This window comes from Rosa chinensis, chromosome 7, assembly GCF_002994745.2.
Source record: "Rosa chinensis cultivar Old Blush chromosome 7, RchiOBHm-V2, whole genome shotgun sequence".
In the NCBI taxonomy this organism is placed as follows: Eukaryota; Viridiplantae; Streptophyta; class Magnoliopsida; order Rosales; family Rosaceae; genus Rosa; species Rosa chinensis.
This window is the reverse complement of record NC_037094.1, coordinates 13,001,331-13,018,822: the sequence shown is the minus strand read 5'-3', so window position 1 is coordinate 13,018,822 and position 17,492 is coordinate 13,001,331. Positions and strand designations below refer to the sequence as shown.

Below are 17,492 nucleotides of genomic sequence, written 5' to 3'. Positions count from 1 at the left end.
TCAACTAGGAGCTCAAAATTGTTGGAGATCATTCATACAGACATTAGTGGTCCATTTAGAGATACAACTATTGATAGGAGCATTTTAATGCGACGTTTTACTTGCTTTTCCCTACATTTCTTGCGTTATTTCCTTATTAAAACCCTGTTTAGGAAAGTTTTGATTCTTTGATTGGGAAAGTTCCTATTTGTAGAAAGTTTCTATTTTTATAGTTTCTATTTATCATTTTTAGTAAGTTTCCATTTTTGGTAGTTTCTATTTTTCAGTTTAGGAAAGTTTCTATTTTTCTTATTAGTTTCTATTTTTAGGACCTCCAAGCAAGTGGAAAATCTTGAGGAGGAAAATCAAAATTGCAACCAAGTGGAAAATCTTGAGGAGGAAAATCAAAGTTGCAACCAAGTGGAAAATCTTGAGGAGGAAAATCAAAGTTGCAAGCAAGTGGAAAATCTTGAGGAGGAAAATCAAAGTTGCAACCAAGTGGAAAATCTTGAGGAGGAAAATCAAAGTTGCAAGCAAGTGGAAAATCTTGAGGAGGAAAATCAAAGTTGCAAGCAAGTGGAAAATCTTGAGGATGAAAATCAATTCAAGTTGAACAAGTGATAAACAAGTGGGAAGATATTTTTTACAAATTTGTCTAACATATCTAGCCTTTCATTTATGTTCATCTCCACCCTCCATTCATCATTTTTGGGCTATAAATACACTTCTCCTCTCACTCTCAAAATACATTCCTTCATCCATTCCATCTCCTTGTCTCTCCATTTCCTCTCCATATTTCTTTTCCATTCTCTAGTTTTCTTGTTCTTCATTTTCAAGCCAAGAGAAAGAGAAGCCATGCAATACATCAATTTCCCAACCGCCATCCACCCTTGTGTCGTCCCTAGAAGATTGCTTGCTTTCAAGGATCTTCAAGTTCTTCGTCTCAAGGCTTTATCATTCATCTTTCAAGGTGTATTATATCCTTTCTCTTGTTTTCTTTGTTTGATTTTGTAAAACTATGAATTCTAGTTAACAATAATGTTTAGGGCAAAGTTTAAGCCCAATTTCTATGTTTAAATAAAGTTTTCGAATTCTATAATTGTGATTCTAAGTTGCTTATGTGAGTTTGTTCGATTAAATTTGCTTTACAGAAAACTTTTATATGTTTATCTTATTTGGGTCGACACTTATAGGATTTGCATGTAATTGGTGCTAGGTTTAAGAACATGAAATCGACTTTTCGTTTTGTGTAACTTGAATCAAAAGTAGTAAAGGTTCTGGACAAGAATCGAATTTAATTGAAGAGGATTGCAATTAGGTGGACTTTTCCATAACTAAGTTGTACACTTGAGTTGATAGCCTTTCTCTATGTCTAATGCGTTGAACATGTCATGATTGACTAGCTTTCTAGGGCTTGATTGCATGTTTGATAGGATTAATCTAGGTGCTTTCGCTTAGGTTAATTAGCATTGAAAAGTAAAATATGGGAAATCATTTGCTTTCGAATGTTTCACATGATCAACTCCTCTCTCATGACTTGGAAGAACAATTATAGGGTTTGAATCGAATTTGATTACATGGAATTGATTTTGATCTTTGTTCCTTGCGTTCCACCCTTGTATATATGTTTTTACGTTTTCTTTATTTTATTTATCTTAATTTTCAATTCTATAATTCTTAAACCCCCCTCCCTTTTTATTTTGTTACTTGTATATATTTCTATTCTTTATTTTATTTTTGTAAATAATACTTTATTATTTTAATTCTTTATTTGTTTATACAATTGTATATATTTATATTCTTTATTTTATTTTTGTAAATAATACTTTTCTTTATTTGTTACACAATTACAGGTGTACCCTCAATCCCCGGAATAGAACGATCCCTATTTGCTTATACTACTAACGATATTTTCAGGGTTAAATTATGCGCTTGCTTTAAGCGCATCAACTATCTGTGGAAATAAATATTTCATAACATTTATTGATGATTTCAGTAGATATTGCTATGTATACCTCATGAATGACAAATGCCAGTCTCTAGAAAAATTTAGAATTTGTAAGGCAGAAGTAGAGAAGCAGTTGGATAAAATGATCAAAATAGTGAGGTCTGATAGAGTGGGAGAGTATTTTGGGAAGTATGATGAGTCTGGACAACACATGGGGCCTTTTGCAAAATATTTGCAAGAGAATGGGATTACAGCACAATACACTACCCCAGGTACACCCCAACAAAATGGAGTGGCTGAGAGAAGAAATAGAACTTACCAAAACATGATCAGAAGCATGATGTGTGCTTCTGGTCTTCCCAAATACTTGTGGGGTGAAGCCTTGAAAACAGCAAACTACCTCACCAATAGAACCCCGAGCAAGGCCACAACCAGTACCCCATTTGAACTTTGGTGTGAGAGAAAACCTAGCTTTCATCACTTGCACGTCTGGGGATGCAAGGCAGAGGCTAAGCCTTATAATCCACAACTTGGGAAATTATATAGCAGAACTGTCAGTGCTTTCTTCATTGGGTATCCTGAAAAATCAAAGGGTTTTAAATTCTATTGCCCTTCACATAGCACTAGAATCATAGAAACCAACAGGGCAGTCTTCTTTGATGAGATGAGTAAGAACCAATCTGTGGAAGAGTATACTTTTGAGAGTGAAGGGAGTTCAGAAAATGGAAACACACAAGCCACACCAAATCCTGTGTCAGAGGTTGTTCTGCCACAAACTCAAACTCCATCCCTGACTGCTATTTTACAAGAAAATCACCTGGGACATGAAAATCACATAGAAGAGCCTGCAGAGTCAATACCAGAACCTGAACTCCAAACTAAAACTGAACCACCAATTCAGCCAGTACCCCAAACACAAGCTGAAATCCAAGTTCAACTTCCACCACAACCACAAGACTTGAGAAGATCTGAAAGATTGAGAAAACCTGCAATAAATCCAGATGAATTTGAGATTTATTTGCAGGAGGCTGAAACTGATTTTGGGGAGGATGATGATCCTTTGAGTTACAAGCAAGCTATAGAGAGTGAGAATGCACAAAAATGGAATGAAGCTATGGAGGCAGAATTGAAGTCCATGAGCGATAACAATGTGTGGGAATTAATTTAGCAAACTGGAAACCAAAAGCCAATAGGGTGCAAGTGGGTCTTCAAAACCAAGAAACATGCAGATGGCTCAGTGGAGAGATACAAGGCAAGACTAGTTGCAAAGGGCTTCACACAGAAGGAGGGAATTGATTTTAATGAAACATTCTCACCTGTTTCAACCAAAGATGCCTTTAGACTGATCATGGCCCTTGTTGCCCATTTTGATATGGAACTACACCAGATGGACGTGAAGACTGCTTTTTTAAATGGTGACTTGGAGGAGGAGATATACATGAGGCAACCTGAGGGTTTTATCATACCTGGAACTGAACATTTGGTGTGTAAACTGAATAAATCCATTTATGGATTAAAACAGGCTTCAAGACAATGGTACTTGAAGTTTGACTCGGTTATTAGCTCATTTGGTTTTATAGAAAACATGGTTGATGAATGTGTATACATGAAGGTCAGTGGGAGCCAATTCATTTTTCTTGTAATGTATGTTGATGACATATTGCTGGCAAGCAGCAGCTTTGGTCTTTTAAATGAAACCAAGAAATTCCTGTCAAGAAATTTTGACATGAAGGATCTTGGTGAAGCTTCATATGTTTTGGGGATTGAGATAAAGAGAGACAGGAATAGATGCTTACTTGGTCTATCTCAGCAGAGTTATATTTCAAAAGTGTTGAGGAGGTTTGAAATGCAGAACTGTTCTGGGAATGATGTTCCAATAGCAAAGGGTGACAAGCTAACTAAACTACAATGCCCATTAAGTGAGTTGGAGAAAGAAGAAATGAAAAGCAAACCTTACTCTAGACTTGTTGGCAGCCTGATGTATGCGCAAGTGTGCACCAGGCCAGACCTTGCTTTTGGAGTCGGCATGCTTGCAAGGTTTCAATCCAATCCTGGCAAAGCTCATTGGATAGCAGGGAAGAAAATTCTTAGGTACTTGCAGAAAACTAAACATCACATGCTTGTATACAGGAGGGTTGCAGACCTAGAAATCACAGGTTATACTGACTCTGACTTTGCAGGAAACTTTCCATCATCCAAGAAGTCTACTTCTGGATACATTTTTGTCCTTGCTGGTGGAGCTGTGGCTTGGAAGAGTGTGAAACAAACTCTCACAGCTACATCAACTATGCAAGCTGAATTCATTGCCATTTATGAAGGAGTATGTCAGGGTCTATGGTTAAAAAATTTCCTGTTGCAGACCAAGATAGTGAACTCCATTGTAGCTAAGCCCCTAAGAATTTTTTGTGATAATACAGCTGCTGTGTATTTCACAAAGAATAACAAAAGATCCACAAACTCCAAACACATTGACCTGAAGTACTACAGTGTCAGAGAGAGAGTGAAGCACAGGGAGATTGAGATTGCCAATATAGATACTTTGTCACAATTGGCGGATCCCTTCACCAAGGCCCTGCCAATTATTGCCTTCCAAAAACATGTTAACAGCATAGGAATATTAGCTACTTTTGATAGCTGAGAACAGTGGGAGTTGTGCTTGTTTTCCTTGTTATTTGTCTTTCATACATGTCTTATTTCTTAGACCAAATTCTATGTAATAAAGTTCTGGACATCTTATAATAAAGGCATTGGCATTCAGTTCATCCAGAATAAAATTTCAGTTCATATCCAGTTTTGTTTTAATTACTGCAGTTTCAGTACGTAGCTCATTTGAAACTTCATTGAACTTTCAAAATTGAGTGACATGTTTGCCTGTACATTTGTTGCATACATGTGAATTAGCTATTTATCAGCTATTTATCAAGTTGTTGTTTGTGTTTAAAACAACATGAAGCATTTTACAGATATTAAGAAACACCTTCAGTTTGCAGTTTAAATTAAAGGCGATTGTGTTTCTTGAGGACCACAGCATTAGAAACTATATTGATACACTCTGGAACTCTAATGCATTTTCAGGTATATTGTTGTTGGTGATTCATGTGATTTACAATTGGTGCATTAGTAGTTGTGCAAGTTTTCTATTCTGTTGAATATGAAGTTCTTTCACAGCTCTATGTTTTGGTTGTGGATTGACAGAATCTTGCATCAGATTAATTAAGCACTTGATTTCAGAATGTGCACTAAGGAATTTATTGCTATATCTAGCCATCTTGGCATTCTTGTTAAGTGAACTTCATGATATGTCCAAGTGGGAGAATGTAAGATTAATATGGACATTATCATTTTAGTTCAATCAAGCATTTAACAACTTGCCAATCTACTTGCAGAATAAGCAATGGAAATCTTGTGCCTTAACTCCTGATTGCCTATCCATTTAAGTATCGAAGTGTAAGGCATGGAATCTGATAAAATTGGTAACAAAACCAATTTGATAATAATATACACCTACAATCAAGTGATTATGTATTGAATGACTTCCTTTATGGGAGGGGGTCAAAGCCTAGACTGAATCATATTTAAGCCTGGTCCCTGCACTCTCATTTGCATAGATATTCATACTCGTCCCATAGAGAGCTTAGCAAGTGAGAAGTGCAGAAGATCAGTGTCTTGAGATCAATGGCCTCTTCAGGTTTGTTGATCCTATAAAGAACACTTCATATGCATATATGTGTTACTGTGTGTTTATTACATAGATTGATTGATGTTGTATTTATGTTCTTTTGTGTGTTGATTTACAAGCTACATTTCTTTCAAGTTAACATTGATTGGTTTGTTTCTGATAGATTTTCAATTCGACTGAGAGCACCTGTTACTCCAAAATCTTATTTGTTTTAGAATTGAACTATTTGTTTGTATGAAATCAATCTGTATTTGATGTTTGCTTTGATGTTTGATTGCAGGTTCAAATGGATTATAAAATAAGGTTCAATTATTTGGGATCCTTCTTTTCTTCTGGTTTCAATTGATATGATCATCGCTTTTCTTAAAAAGATTGTGGGAACTGATCATCAGCAAATTACATGGCATAGCTAATAGTTTTTTTTTGTTGCTTCTATGGTTATCGTTTCAGAACCATATTTAGCGGAGGATTCTGAGTAAGTGGGGATTAGTAACAAAAGGGTTTGCCCTTGACCCTATATATTCTAGGTAAAAATGGGTAGTAGAGGATAAAAAAAAACAAAAACAAAAAAATCGTGTAACTCTTTTTAGTAGGGAGGTTAATTTAGTTTTCTGTCACAAACACACCTTTTGGTACATCCAGCGAAACAACTAAAGCATTAACAGTAATTTCTTATCTCAAAAAGGGGATGCGAATCAGTTTAAACAGTACGAGCTAACGTGCAAAGTTATCCATTCAGTCATCATATGTGAATATAATTTGTAGCGATCAATTGATAGAAAATTGAAATTTGATTGTCAGATTTTATTTTAAACTCCTCATGGAACAATTTAAGATTGTGAGGTGTTCTGTTTTCAAGAATGATTGTTTAACATTGTATTTCTAAATCAATATATTACTGATTGTTCTATTCAGCATTCCATCGATGATTATAGACTTTAGTTTCAAAGAGTTTAATCAGTTCTACTCTTCATGGATAACCAGCTGTTATTCCTTCTGTTTTTCCTATAGAATAGAAACTAAAGAGTTTATTTGTTTGGATAATAATAATAATTGTGCTAGCAGACTCAAAAGGAAAAACTGAAATTAATAACTTTCTGAGTTAGTTTGTCGACTTGATTGTTACCCTATTCGAAATCAGATGTGCACATCTTATGGCCATCTTTGTAGCATCATGGAAATGCTCTGTCTCCTATTTGGCTTTCAGTCTTTCACTATTCTGTTTTTAATGGGGGTTTTGGCGTTATGCTTTACTACATTAGCCACAAATATCGAATAAAATTATATAGGGTTTAGAATCTCGGGTTTTTGAAGTTACTACAACCAAGATTATACACAATTTCAACATTTTTCCCGGTTAACTACTGTTCTCTCTCTCTCTTTTTTGGGATATAAATTTCAGTCATGAGGACATAAATGATATTCAAATTTGGTTCGACATAGATATGACTTGGACTTTGATTCAGTTGGCTTCCCTTATTTTGTTTTCCAATTTGGACTTTTTCCATGCAATACTCAATTATCTGAAATGGTTGGGACAACAGGGTAGTTAATTAGTTAAAGATAGGTTCATGAAATGGGGTTAAAGGGTGTATGTTGAAAGAACGATAAAGATATAGCTGTACTAAATTATACTGTACTAAAAAGATTGATTAAAGACCGTGGACATTACTTTCAATTTTCTTTTGTACTTCTGCTTGCTTATATTTGCTACTAGCATAGTTGCTGCTATAACTGATGCATGTATAGAAACCACAATGCGGCATAAAATGTATAGCTCCTGCAAAGTTGATATTTCTTATGCTAGTGTTGCTGAGGTTCAACCAATTAACTGCCTTTTGTTCTAAGCTAATTCTCATCGCTTTTCTGCTCATAGAGAGCGATCCAGAGAGATATCAAAGAACGATCCATAAAGGGATTGGGTGTGTGTTTTTTGCTTTGTAGGAAGTCTTAGTGTACTGTTACAAAGCATCATTAGTGTTTTTTTTTTCCATAATGTTATTTTCGTACAATTAGTAATAAAATTCTTCGATAAGTGTTTCGTTTTATAAAGTGGAAATCCTTCCTTTAATTTGTAAAACTTTCCTCCTACCTTTACTTGGTTTCTGATTCATGTTTTTCCTTATATTGCTTTTGCAGCAAAAGTTTGAGGATCTGAAAAGTAAGGGTTGTCAATTTCTAGGTATGGATTGGTTGCCAAGACCATTTGCTATTTTCTGTATTGTTAATGGCTCCCGAAAACCAATGTTTCCTCAACATTCCTAGTTTGATTTTCACGATTCTTTCCGGCTTTTTCATCACAGAGTATAAATCTTTTGTGTCTTTTGCTTCTCAATTACATTATTTTTTTCAAGAAAATTATGTGGGTTATGGGAAACATTGTAATGGTTATGTACTCTTTGAATGAATCTTCATGTTCTCCTAAGCTGTTCATCTAAAACAAAAAATGAATTAGATCATGGCCTATCTTTGAGATCTTATCAAAGTTTCCAATATCAATAGCAGCTGCCAACAAATAGGGTATCTTAGTTTATATTCTCTGCCCTTCTAAGATTAATTCTATACTAACAATTAAAGGGGATCAACAGGAGGGACTAGGAAAAGGCACTGTGTAGTAAATGGAAGCCTTCAATTCAGAGACAGACCTGCCTAAACTTTAAGTACATTTCGTGGTTGCAATGCACATCCCGCAGCAGAGCGCGGGCACCGCTGCTAGTTATAGTAGTACTCAAGTAATGCGGCATATTAATATATTGAGATATTGAGTAGTTCAGTTCAATATATAGATAAACCGACTTCACATATTAGTAGATTAGTTTAGTTTAATCTTGAGTTAGTCTACGATTGGAAGAAATTGATATGTATTTAATGTATACGTTAATGTCATGATAAAAGAATAGTTGGATATTCAAATCATTAAGCACAAACCTTTCATTACGGGGAAGAGATGATGATCGTACTTGGAGTGGACAAAAAGTTAAAAAAAAAAATCTCTACCTGGTTGACCACTTGACCCTATGAAATGATCAAAGTTCGTTAGGAACTTATAAAGTGACATCCCAAATCAAAATCATGACTTGTGCATAACGAGCATATAATAAAATCCCTACAAAAGTAGGCCATTATTAGTGTTTGGGTGTCATTCTTGACAAATTGTCTAACTATCATATCCGGCCCACTTTGTCTAAAGCCCACTAGTCTAGCAGGCCGCACCGAGTCCGAGTCCCAACCCTTCCAATCTTTTCCCGCCATGTCCCTACCCTATCCCGCCATTTTAACACCCACTTCTCCTTTCCCAGCCCTTTAACACCAAAGCTTAACGGCGAGCCTCTTCCACCACAGCTCAATCCACTGTCCACGTGTCCTCAGAACCCAGCCGATCCCCGACCGCACCCTCGCCGACCTCCAATTGGTGCCGAAGGATCCTCTCGCCGGCGCCGCGAAATCCCGAGATCTCAAAAGGTCGCGCAATCTAGCCTCTCAATTTCTCTTTTATACTAATTTTGATTCTATGGCTGCAATCAATGTTATGAAAATCGGGCTAGGCGGCTAGGCGCCTCCACCCCGTCGCCGTTTTCACGTTTTGAACCAAAACTGGAGTCGCCCTCTCTCAGTCTCTCCCTCTCTCTGCGGTCCGGCCGCACGATTCTCAGGCTCTCGGCGGCTCAACCTCTCTCCGACTGTCGGAGTCGCCGGTGACAACGAGTTTCTGGTAAGTTGAATTTCTGGGTTTTCAATGATTCAGTCGAATTCGGAATCATGATTCTCACAATCTCATGAACTCATTCTGGGTTTTCACTTTCCAGTCATCAGTCACTCACTCTTGGTTTGCTTCTTCGACTCCTCCTCAAGCTGTCAAGCCACTCCTCAAGCAGCAAACTTTGGTTCGATTTCTGGGGATCGAATTTCTGGGTTTCATTGTTTCAATCTCACAATTTCTGGGTTCACACTTTTCAGGGCTTTCTGGGTTCAAGGCTTCAAGGAGTTCAAGCTCGGTGATTCTGCAATACATTGTGAGTCTTGTTAAGTTGCTGGAATGCTGGGCATTGAGTCATTGTCTCAAAGTATCAAACTGTGAATGTTTTGTACTTGTGTATCTCATTCTCAAGTTTTGGATTTTGGTGTTTCTGATTCATGATTGTTGGAGGCTTGGAGCTGTGTTGGACTTTGCTTACTGAGTTACTGTATTGTTTTCAGATAATGATATTTGGCCTCTGTTTTGGGAATTGAATGTTTTGATTAATTGAATAGCAGCTTGTTTTGGCCTCTGTGAATGACTGAATGGGATTTGAATGTTTTGATTAATTGAATTGCAGCTTGACTGGCTTATTGCCTATGCTCAGTTTTTAATTATGCTATGTTATGGACTTTTTGAGTTTTTGATAATACCTTTTATATTTTTATTTATATAATTATATGTTATAAAATAAAATTAAAATTTAAAAAAAAAAAACCGCCTAGTCCCTGGCCTTCCGCCCGACTAGCGCCTAGCGTTTTTTAGAACCTTGGCTGCAATAGAAACTGTTATTTACTAATTTTCCTGATCATATTCATCTGCTCAATGCAATTAGGTTAGGGTTTGGTAGTTTATAATTAAATCTATGTGAAATTTTGGAATATTGACGGAATTAATTGGATAACGGCCAGTAGGTACTCAGGTCAAGAATGCCTGGACACGAAGTTGCCAAAGATGACATGATGATCGATGAGTATGAACAGAAGCAAGTGAATGCTGTTCCTGATGGATTTAACTCTCAGTATCTCAAAATTTACTATGGTAAACAATCTTCATTCCTATTCTACTGAAATTAGCTACCTACTTGTTAGATTTAAGTCTATAAGCAGATCCATCATTTTCTCTTGTTGGGTCGATTGGATTGGTTGTTGTAATTTGTAATTCAAATAGATATGAATATGTGAACATTTGTCTCGTTTTTTTTGCTGTTACTAAACTTTTTTTTTTTTTTTTTAGTTGATATGAATTCTGTGATGGTGTTTTGGTTGTCTTCCCCTTAATGAAATGTGTTATTTGTGGCAGGAAAGCTCTTCCCATATGAGGAAATGTTTAAATGGATGTCCTATGCAAATGGTAAGTAGCATTCTCTATCAACCCATTTCCTAACATTCCTTTCTTTCTGTGTTGTACGTGCACACCCGGAAAATGGGAGTTGTTTTTCCTAGGAATTTGTAACCTGATTTCTGTGTTTTTAGATGGCAAGCATCCTGCATGCAACCAGTCCTACTTTGGCCGGAGAGAGTTTTCTTTCACACTGGATAATGATGTTTATCTGCGGTACAAAACTTTCAACTCCGTGTCTGAGCTTGAAAATTCTATCAAAGAGAAGTGCCCCGTCAAAATAGATATTGGGCCTGTGTACAATGTTGATGTAAGCTTTTCATAACTTTACTTCATGAATTGAATTTTTATACTGTGTGTGTGTATGTACATAATGCTTCTCTTCTCAATTAAGTATTGAGAAAAGCCCCTATATATTCTACTAGAAAAGCCTAAATGTCCATATTTCAAACTAAAGTGCTAATGAGCAAGAAAAGGCCCTAATTATAGATAGGTGAATCATGTAGATCTTGGAATGCATATAGAAACAAGATTTATTTGAAGTTTCAAAAAAATGCACACCAATATATCCAAGACAATTCCTATGCATGGTGTTCTTGTTTTTCCCTTCTTTTTTCAAATTGTTGGTTTTAACTGTTGTGTATGGTTGTGTTTCTGATATGGCCATGTCTCTGGTTTCAGTTCTAATCTTTCTAATGTTTCAGCCTGCAAAGAGGCATTCCTATGCTCAAAGTGGTTGCTACCCCGAGGAGAGGGAACTGATTTTTGATATAGTAAGCGAATCAACCATTTGAATTATGAAGATTGTAAATAGTCAGAGTCTAACTGAACTTTTGACAATGAATGCTATACCACATGTTTGACAAATTATTTTTCCTCACAGGATATGTCAGATTACGATGATGTTAGATACTGCTGCTCAGGAGCTGATGTGTGCCTGGAGTGCTGGCCGCTTATGACAATTGCTATCAAAGTGATTGACACTGCCCTTCGAGGTAGGAATTTTTTCATTGGCATTTGATGTATATGTTATTAGAATCGTTGATTTTTCAATTTTGTGAACTTCTTTTCTGCAGATGACTTTGGTTTCAATCACATTCTCTGGGTATATAGTGGCCGACGTGGTGTTCATTGTTGGGTTTGTGATGGGAAAGCTAGAAGGTAAATCACTCGGTAGTACTTTTGATTCCTAAGATATGTAATGACACTTAAATAGTGGATTTTTTTTTTGCAGGCTCACAAATGAACTGAGAGCAGCTATTGCTGACTATTTTCGTGTCTACAAGGTGGTATACTGTTTGAAATACATTTGGGTTAAAAGACACTTTATACAATTTTGTGAAAGTTGTTAATGATATACTTTGTTCAGGGCAACGAAAACAGTCATAAAAAGGTTTCTTTGATGGGCCCTGCTCTTCATCCATTCCTTGTGTAAGTGTTAACATAGACTGTTGGGTTTCTGATACTGGATCCTTTGTTGCTTTCACTAAGATGTATTCATTTCTGCAGGAGATCATATACTGAAGTTCTTAAGGATTTCTTTGAGAGGACATTGCTTTCCAGTCAAAAGATATTTTCTACTGCAGAGAGATATGAAAAGATCTTAGATATGATTCCTGATGAATGTATACAACTTTTTCATGTCCTATGTGTCTTTGTGCTGCATCCAGAATTAATGTTCTAATTATGATACTTTTGTTATCATTGCAGCTGTCACTTCTGAGCTTCGGGGAAAGTGGCAAGATAATAGACGAACCTCCAATGCAAAAGAAGACATTAATGTTGCTCGTTGGGAGCAGCTGAAACATTTGCTGCAATCTGGGAAACAGAAGGTACGAGATAGCAGATGTTTGTAAGTTTATTATTTAAAAGTACATTACCCTGGGACAACAGTTGTCTTTGCGGTAGGGTTTTGATATTTACAATTTCAATTAACCTCCTCAACCTAATTTTTCTCTACCTGATTGATTGTTTAAGATGCAAGGACTGCGTAGATGTGTGGAGGAGATTGTGTTCTCTTATACCTACCCTAGACTTGACATGGAGGTTTGCACGACAACCCCCTACTTTGTTTTACTGTCTCCTTAGTTTCAATTTTCAAGTTTCAACAACTAACTATACTGTAGTGTACAGTCTCGGTTCTTGAAGTAGTGTGTCTAAACTACGTATGTTACTCTAAACTAACTTTACACCACGTACTATTTAGCATGGCTACATCCTTTATAGTATGTGTCCTCTTTAGCGTGTCTAAACTGTAAAGTAATTTCAAAAATATGTCCTTGCAGATTTTCTTATGATATGTATTTGTTTGTGGTAGGTTTCAAAACATATGAACCATTTATTAAAGGCACCATTCTGTGTACATCCAAAGACAGGTTAGTGCCTGGGTTATTTAATATTGCTACCAAATATGATTGATTGTATTTTGTAAATGTTTTCAGGAACTCAACCATTTAATAATTTAATAGGCGCTTGAATCTTCTTAAGATTGCTCTATTGATACTTGCTTTGTTCTAGGTCGTGTTTGTGTTCCAATTGATCCCAACCGTTGTGAGGATTTTGATCCTACTGCAGTTCCAACCCTTTCCACTGTATGTGATAGACCCATGGTTTTCTTCCATTTCCTTACATGTTAACTTTTTTGGTGGGAGATTTTGCTATCTATATCAAACATTCTGCATATTCAACTGTGTAACATGATATATTTCATATAGTTTTGAACATAACATTGTTTTTTTGTCATCTCACCTGTTTTGCCCTGCCTCTTCAATGGCAAGAATGCTAGGAAGGTGCAGGGCAAGTAGTACATATTCCTACTACATGTGGTCAGCTACATGAATTGCTTGTTCCATTCTACTATATTAAGCATCAATCAAGTTTTACACATTCATTGTTTGTCCTATCTTGTATTGTCAAGCATCTGAACATTTGCATTTTAGCTACATTCCAGTACTAGTTTTTCGTTTGTTAGTAGGCTAGCACTCCATATCGTATAGCATATTTTGCTCTAATCATGTGGGCACCTGCTTGCTCTTTCAATTTTTATGGGTAATTGATCCCAGAAATTGAAAAGCATCAAGTTTTATCCTGCTGGGTAGTGTGAGCTCTAGTTCAATTTTTTCTTAATGAGGTACAACCTTTTTGCAACTGGATATTTCTTTAATCTTCTAGTAATTTTGCCATTTTCATCCGGAACTAGATGATTCTAAGCATTCATGTAGATGTTTTACATTGCCTTTTCATTCTGGTTCTTAACATGGCTATGTTACTTGCCAATGCAATCTACTGTCTTCTGAGATTTGTGGTCTCTTACATGGTTATGTGGAATTTCAGCTTATAGAAGAACTTAATAATGAGGGTTTGAGAGCAGAGGCTGATAACGGTACGTCAGTATCATCACTTAAAGTTCATTTCGTGTAGGATTGCTCATACATAGACCAACAGGCTACTCTTGGGTGGTTATGTTGTATGATTGGGCAACTTTTGATGTAGGAAATGCTCCAGCAGTGTCTTGTTTACTGCTGGTGCTGCACTAAGATGCTACTACTTCTGTCTTTTCTTTTATGATTGATGGTCTTGTATATATTTTGCTTAACCACAGACCGGGATAGAACGTCACTTGGAAAATCAATAAGATTCTTCCAATCATCATTTTTGGAGCCTTTGGTAAAATCTTGCAAGGTATGTAATCTCAAGTTCTAATGCTCTTGTTCTTGAAAAAGTCGACTAATAAATCAAGTCATGTTGTCAGGGTCTTTACATTGCAGTGTTAAGCTGCAAGATGCACACATCATTTTCTGAATTATTCTGAACCATCCCAAGTTCAAAACTAAGTTTAAGCTTATTTCATTTGTTTTTCATTCTGTGCAGGAGGAGATGATAAGTTCCTACAATGCGAAACTGCAGCAGTCGAAGTTGCAGCAGTCAAAGAACGTGCTTGCTGCAATCTAGTTCATCTTTGTGGTATCCAATTCTCAGGACTCATTTAGTTCGTGAAACTGAAATTTCCCAATGACATCATTAGGATTTATGAATGAAGCTGACAATCATGTAAATGTGTCATAAAACACCTTTGTGCTGCAACAGTTTCGCTTGCACATGGTTGCATCTTATTTCACATTTTATTTCAACATTGTCGTTCGGTACAATGAATCATAGGAACTGTTGAAGCATACTCTGTCACAATCTTTCATTTTATCATCTTTTTCATGAAAAAAACTGTGGAATGTGTATTACCCCACAGACATGTTTACATGCTTTGGTTTCTTGTCTCCCATGGGATCCGCCGATTTCTACTACGTAAGATTGTACAGACAACTGCTTGATAAAAATCAAATGGAGATGATGCTACACGGAACTGCCTCCTCTGTGTAGCCATTCTTCAAAAGATGACTAAGCAGCTCATCACATAACGTTCACATGGTTCTTCTTTTCTCGATGTATGATTTTTAGTTGATTGAATGGTTATTTATCTTTTTCTCAAAAAAAAAAAAGACCACAACCCTCATCTCCAAATCAATAGGAGATAAGCCTCAGCTGCTTCACCTACGTGGCTCGCTTTAGAATCATAATCTGGGAAATTTGAAGTACGATTGCAAGTTGAGTCCTCTATTACTCATATTGATCAGTTTGGTAGAAGAAGAACTCTTACTCTTGCATCAAGAACTTTAAAATTCAAGGAGGTAGCCATTAATTATTATTAATAACTGGATAATTTGTATCACTGGCAAGTGCCCTGGTACAAAAACAAGGCTTTAAATTACAGGGGACCCAAAACATAAAACCATATTAATTCCTTAGTTATTAGAAACCGACGGAATCATATTTCAGATATAGCTCATCTCGTGCTGTACCATTTACACTTAGCACCAGTACCATTAATCTAAACCCAGATCAGGAGAAAATTAAAACTAAGCCTCTTTGGCTCTTTCCTAATTAGCAAGGACTTTCCAAATCAACTCTGGGTCAAATGAAGGCATTCTTGCAAGTGAGCACCCTTCGAATTCCAAGTCCTCCATCTCCGCCATGGCCACGCTGATCGGACCGTCGTTCGAAACCGACGGCGTGGATGAATTCTCACACCTCCCTTCCGACCCTGTCGGCGTTGGTGACGACAGCAGCTCCTGCCCCAAACCGTCGTAAAAAGTCAAATGCGACGAAGAGGAAGATGGCGAATCGACTTTGGTCACTTTTTCAGTCTTAACCGAACCACTACTGCTCTTCTTGGCATTATTCTTCTTGGCCTTTTCCCGCTTCACCTTCTGACAAATCGCCTGAATCTTGGCGTCGACGGAGGCCTTGACGGCGTTGAGCCTCGAGCCGTCAGCGAAACCCAGCTTGGTGGGGTCCTTGAGGTTGGGGAAGTTGAGGCGCGCGTACTCGCCACGGAGCTTGTAGGCGGCGCGGTCGTAGGCGTAGGCGGCGGCTTCGGCGGTGTCGTAGGTGCCGAGCCAGACTCTCATTCTGTTCTGGGGAGTCTGATCTCGGCGACCCATTTGCCCCAATGCCTCTGCCTCACTCCTCTGTACAGCTTCTTCTTGGTGGGGGCTAGGTACGTGGTGGAGCAAGAGGAAGAGGAGCTTGGGATTCGAACTGGGTTCGTCGGAAGGCGGGAAACGGCGCCGCCGTTTGCGCGGGTTTGCTCGCTGAACTTCTGGAGGAGGTCACGCTGGCGGAGGTAGACGGAGGAGCCTAGTGGCTCCGAAACTGGGGTGGTGGTGGTGGTTTGTGGGAAATGGGAGAAGATTGAGTCCAAGGTGTTTGTGCCGCCGGTTAGGATGAGGTTGGATAGAGATGAACGGATATCCAAGTCGGTGATCTCGAAAGGGAGGTGATTTTGTTGCATTGTTTCCATGATTGTTTGGTAAAAGAAACGAAGGGGTTTTGGTTTCCCGGAAAATTGGGAACTCGAGTGTAGGAAAAAAGGCACTAAAAAGGAGACCTTTTTCCGAATGCGTGTAAGATTCAGAAGCAAAAGTGAAGGAAAAAAAGGTAAGGGATCAGGTGAAAGTATGTGTCTCAGAAATGAGAAGCTAAGAGCTTAGAAGAACAAGATGGGCACAGAAGAGAAGAGGAGGAAGCTTTGGTTATCTGAGAGAGAAGAGAGGATTGAGATTTTTAATTTTGTTGCTGAGGTGAGGTTTGTTCAGAGGAGTCCTGAATTACTATGCCTGAAGGCTGAACTTGGTCTCCCTATTTATAGCAGCAGTGTATTGCCCACTACATAATATCTACCCCTGTGTTCATAGCCTCAAAATTCTTACAGCTTTGAAATTGGGTCAAAATTGCATGGTGTGGATATGACTATATTGCCCATTATGGAGAATAAACGGTAATTAATTGTGTCAAAATTATCGCTTTCTTTTGATTACTTATGAAAATTATTCTATGCACCGACGGTGCAAGTGACTCAACCCTTATAAAATAATCTTAACCCTTGATATTTATTATCAATTTTATTTTTAGTAAACAAAAAGTGTATTTAATGCAATCTAACCATTTATTTGTGTTGGTGCAAGTGCACGGCTTTGTGCACTCTCTTATTATTTATGTATTGAATATGCAAATTCAAATTATTTATTTTTACTGTATGCAAAGGAAAATTCAAATAATAATATAAAATCATGACACGTTAAGTAATATAAAGTCTGTTAAGTGAGGAAACATATGTTAAAATATTTGTGAATTGTCTCTAACAAGTTATCTAGACACATAATTTAACATGCAAACTTATTAATCTAGTTTAGATATTACATTCTTGATGAAAGTTCTATCATATTATGAACTAGATCATTCGATTGTTACATTGA

General features: G+C 37.2%; 2 protein-coding genes across 9 annotated transcripts; one reads left to right on the top strand and one right to left on the bottom strand.

Moving 5' to 3' along the window:
- Window positions 1-7,734: 7,734 nt before the first annotated feature.
- Window positions 7,735-14,935, top strand: LOC112180880 (DNA primase small subunit). Of its 8 annotated transcripts, XM_040511990.1 has the most exons (19): window positions 9,313-9,318; window positions 9,413-9,490; window positions 9,564-9,619; window positions 10,257-10,383; window positions 10,645-10,695; window positions 10,818-10,993; window positions 11,388-11,456; window positions 11,567-11,678; window positions 11,760-11,844; window positions 11,918-11,969; window positions 12,053-12,114; window positions 12,193-12,308; window positions 12,394-12,515; window positions 12,661-12,729; window positions 13,001-13,058; window positions 13,201-13,274; window positions 14,017-14,065; window positions 14,285-14,364; window positions 14,554-14,935. In XM_040511990.1, the coding sequence occupies exons 4-19, from the start codon at window positions 10,272-10,274 to the stop codon at window positions 14,632-14,634; spliced, it is 1,368 nt and encodes a 455-aa protein (XP_040367924.1). In that variant the 5' UTR covers window positions 9,313-9,318; window positions 9,413-9,490; window positions 9,564-9,619; window positions 10,257-10,271; the 3' UTR covers window positions 14,635-14,935. The 8 variants fall into 8 exon arrangements, with proteins under 8 accessions (XP_024175221.1, XP_024175218.1, XP_024175222.1 ...); XM_024319454.2 differs by lacking the exons at window positions 9,313-9,318; window positions 9,413-9,490 and adding an exon at window positions 8,906-9,068; XM_040511989.1 differs by lacking the exons at window positions 9,313-9,318; window positions 9,413-9,490 and adding an exon at window positions 8,906-9,068 and having other exon boundaries at window positions 10,254-10,383.
- A 521-nt stretch (window positions 14,936-15,456) lies between these two features.
- LOC112175138 (ethylene-responsive transcription factor ERF061) lies at window positions 15,457-16,831 on the bottom strand. Its single transcript, XM_024312804.2, is given in 2 exon segments — window positions 15,457-16,159; window positions 16,162-16,831. Coding segments are annotated over 2 exon segments (921 nt in total). The 5' UTR covers window positions 16,538-16,831; the 3' UTR covers window positions 15,457-15,614.
- Between the last annotated feature and the right edge of the window lie 661 nt (window positions 16,832-17,492).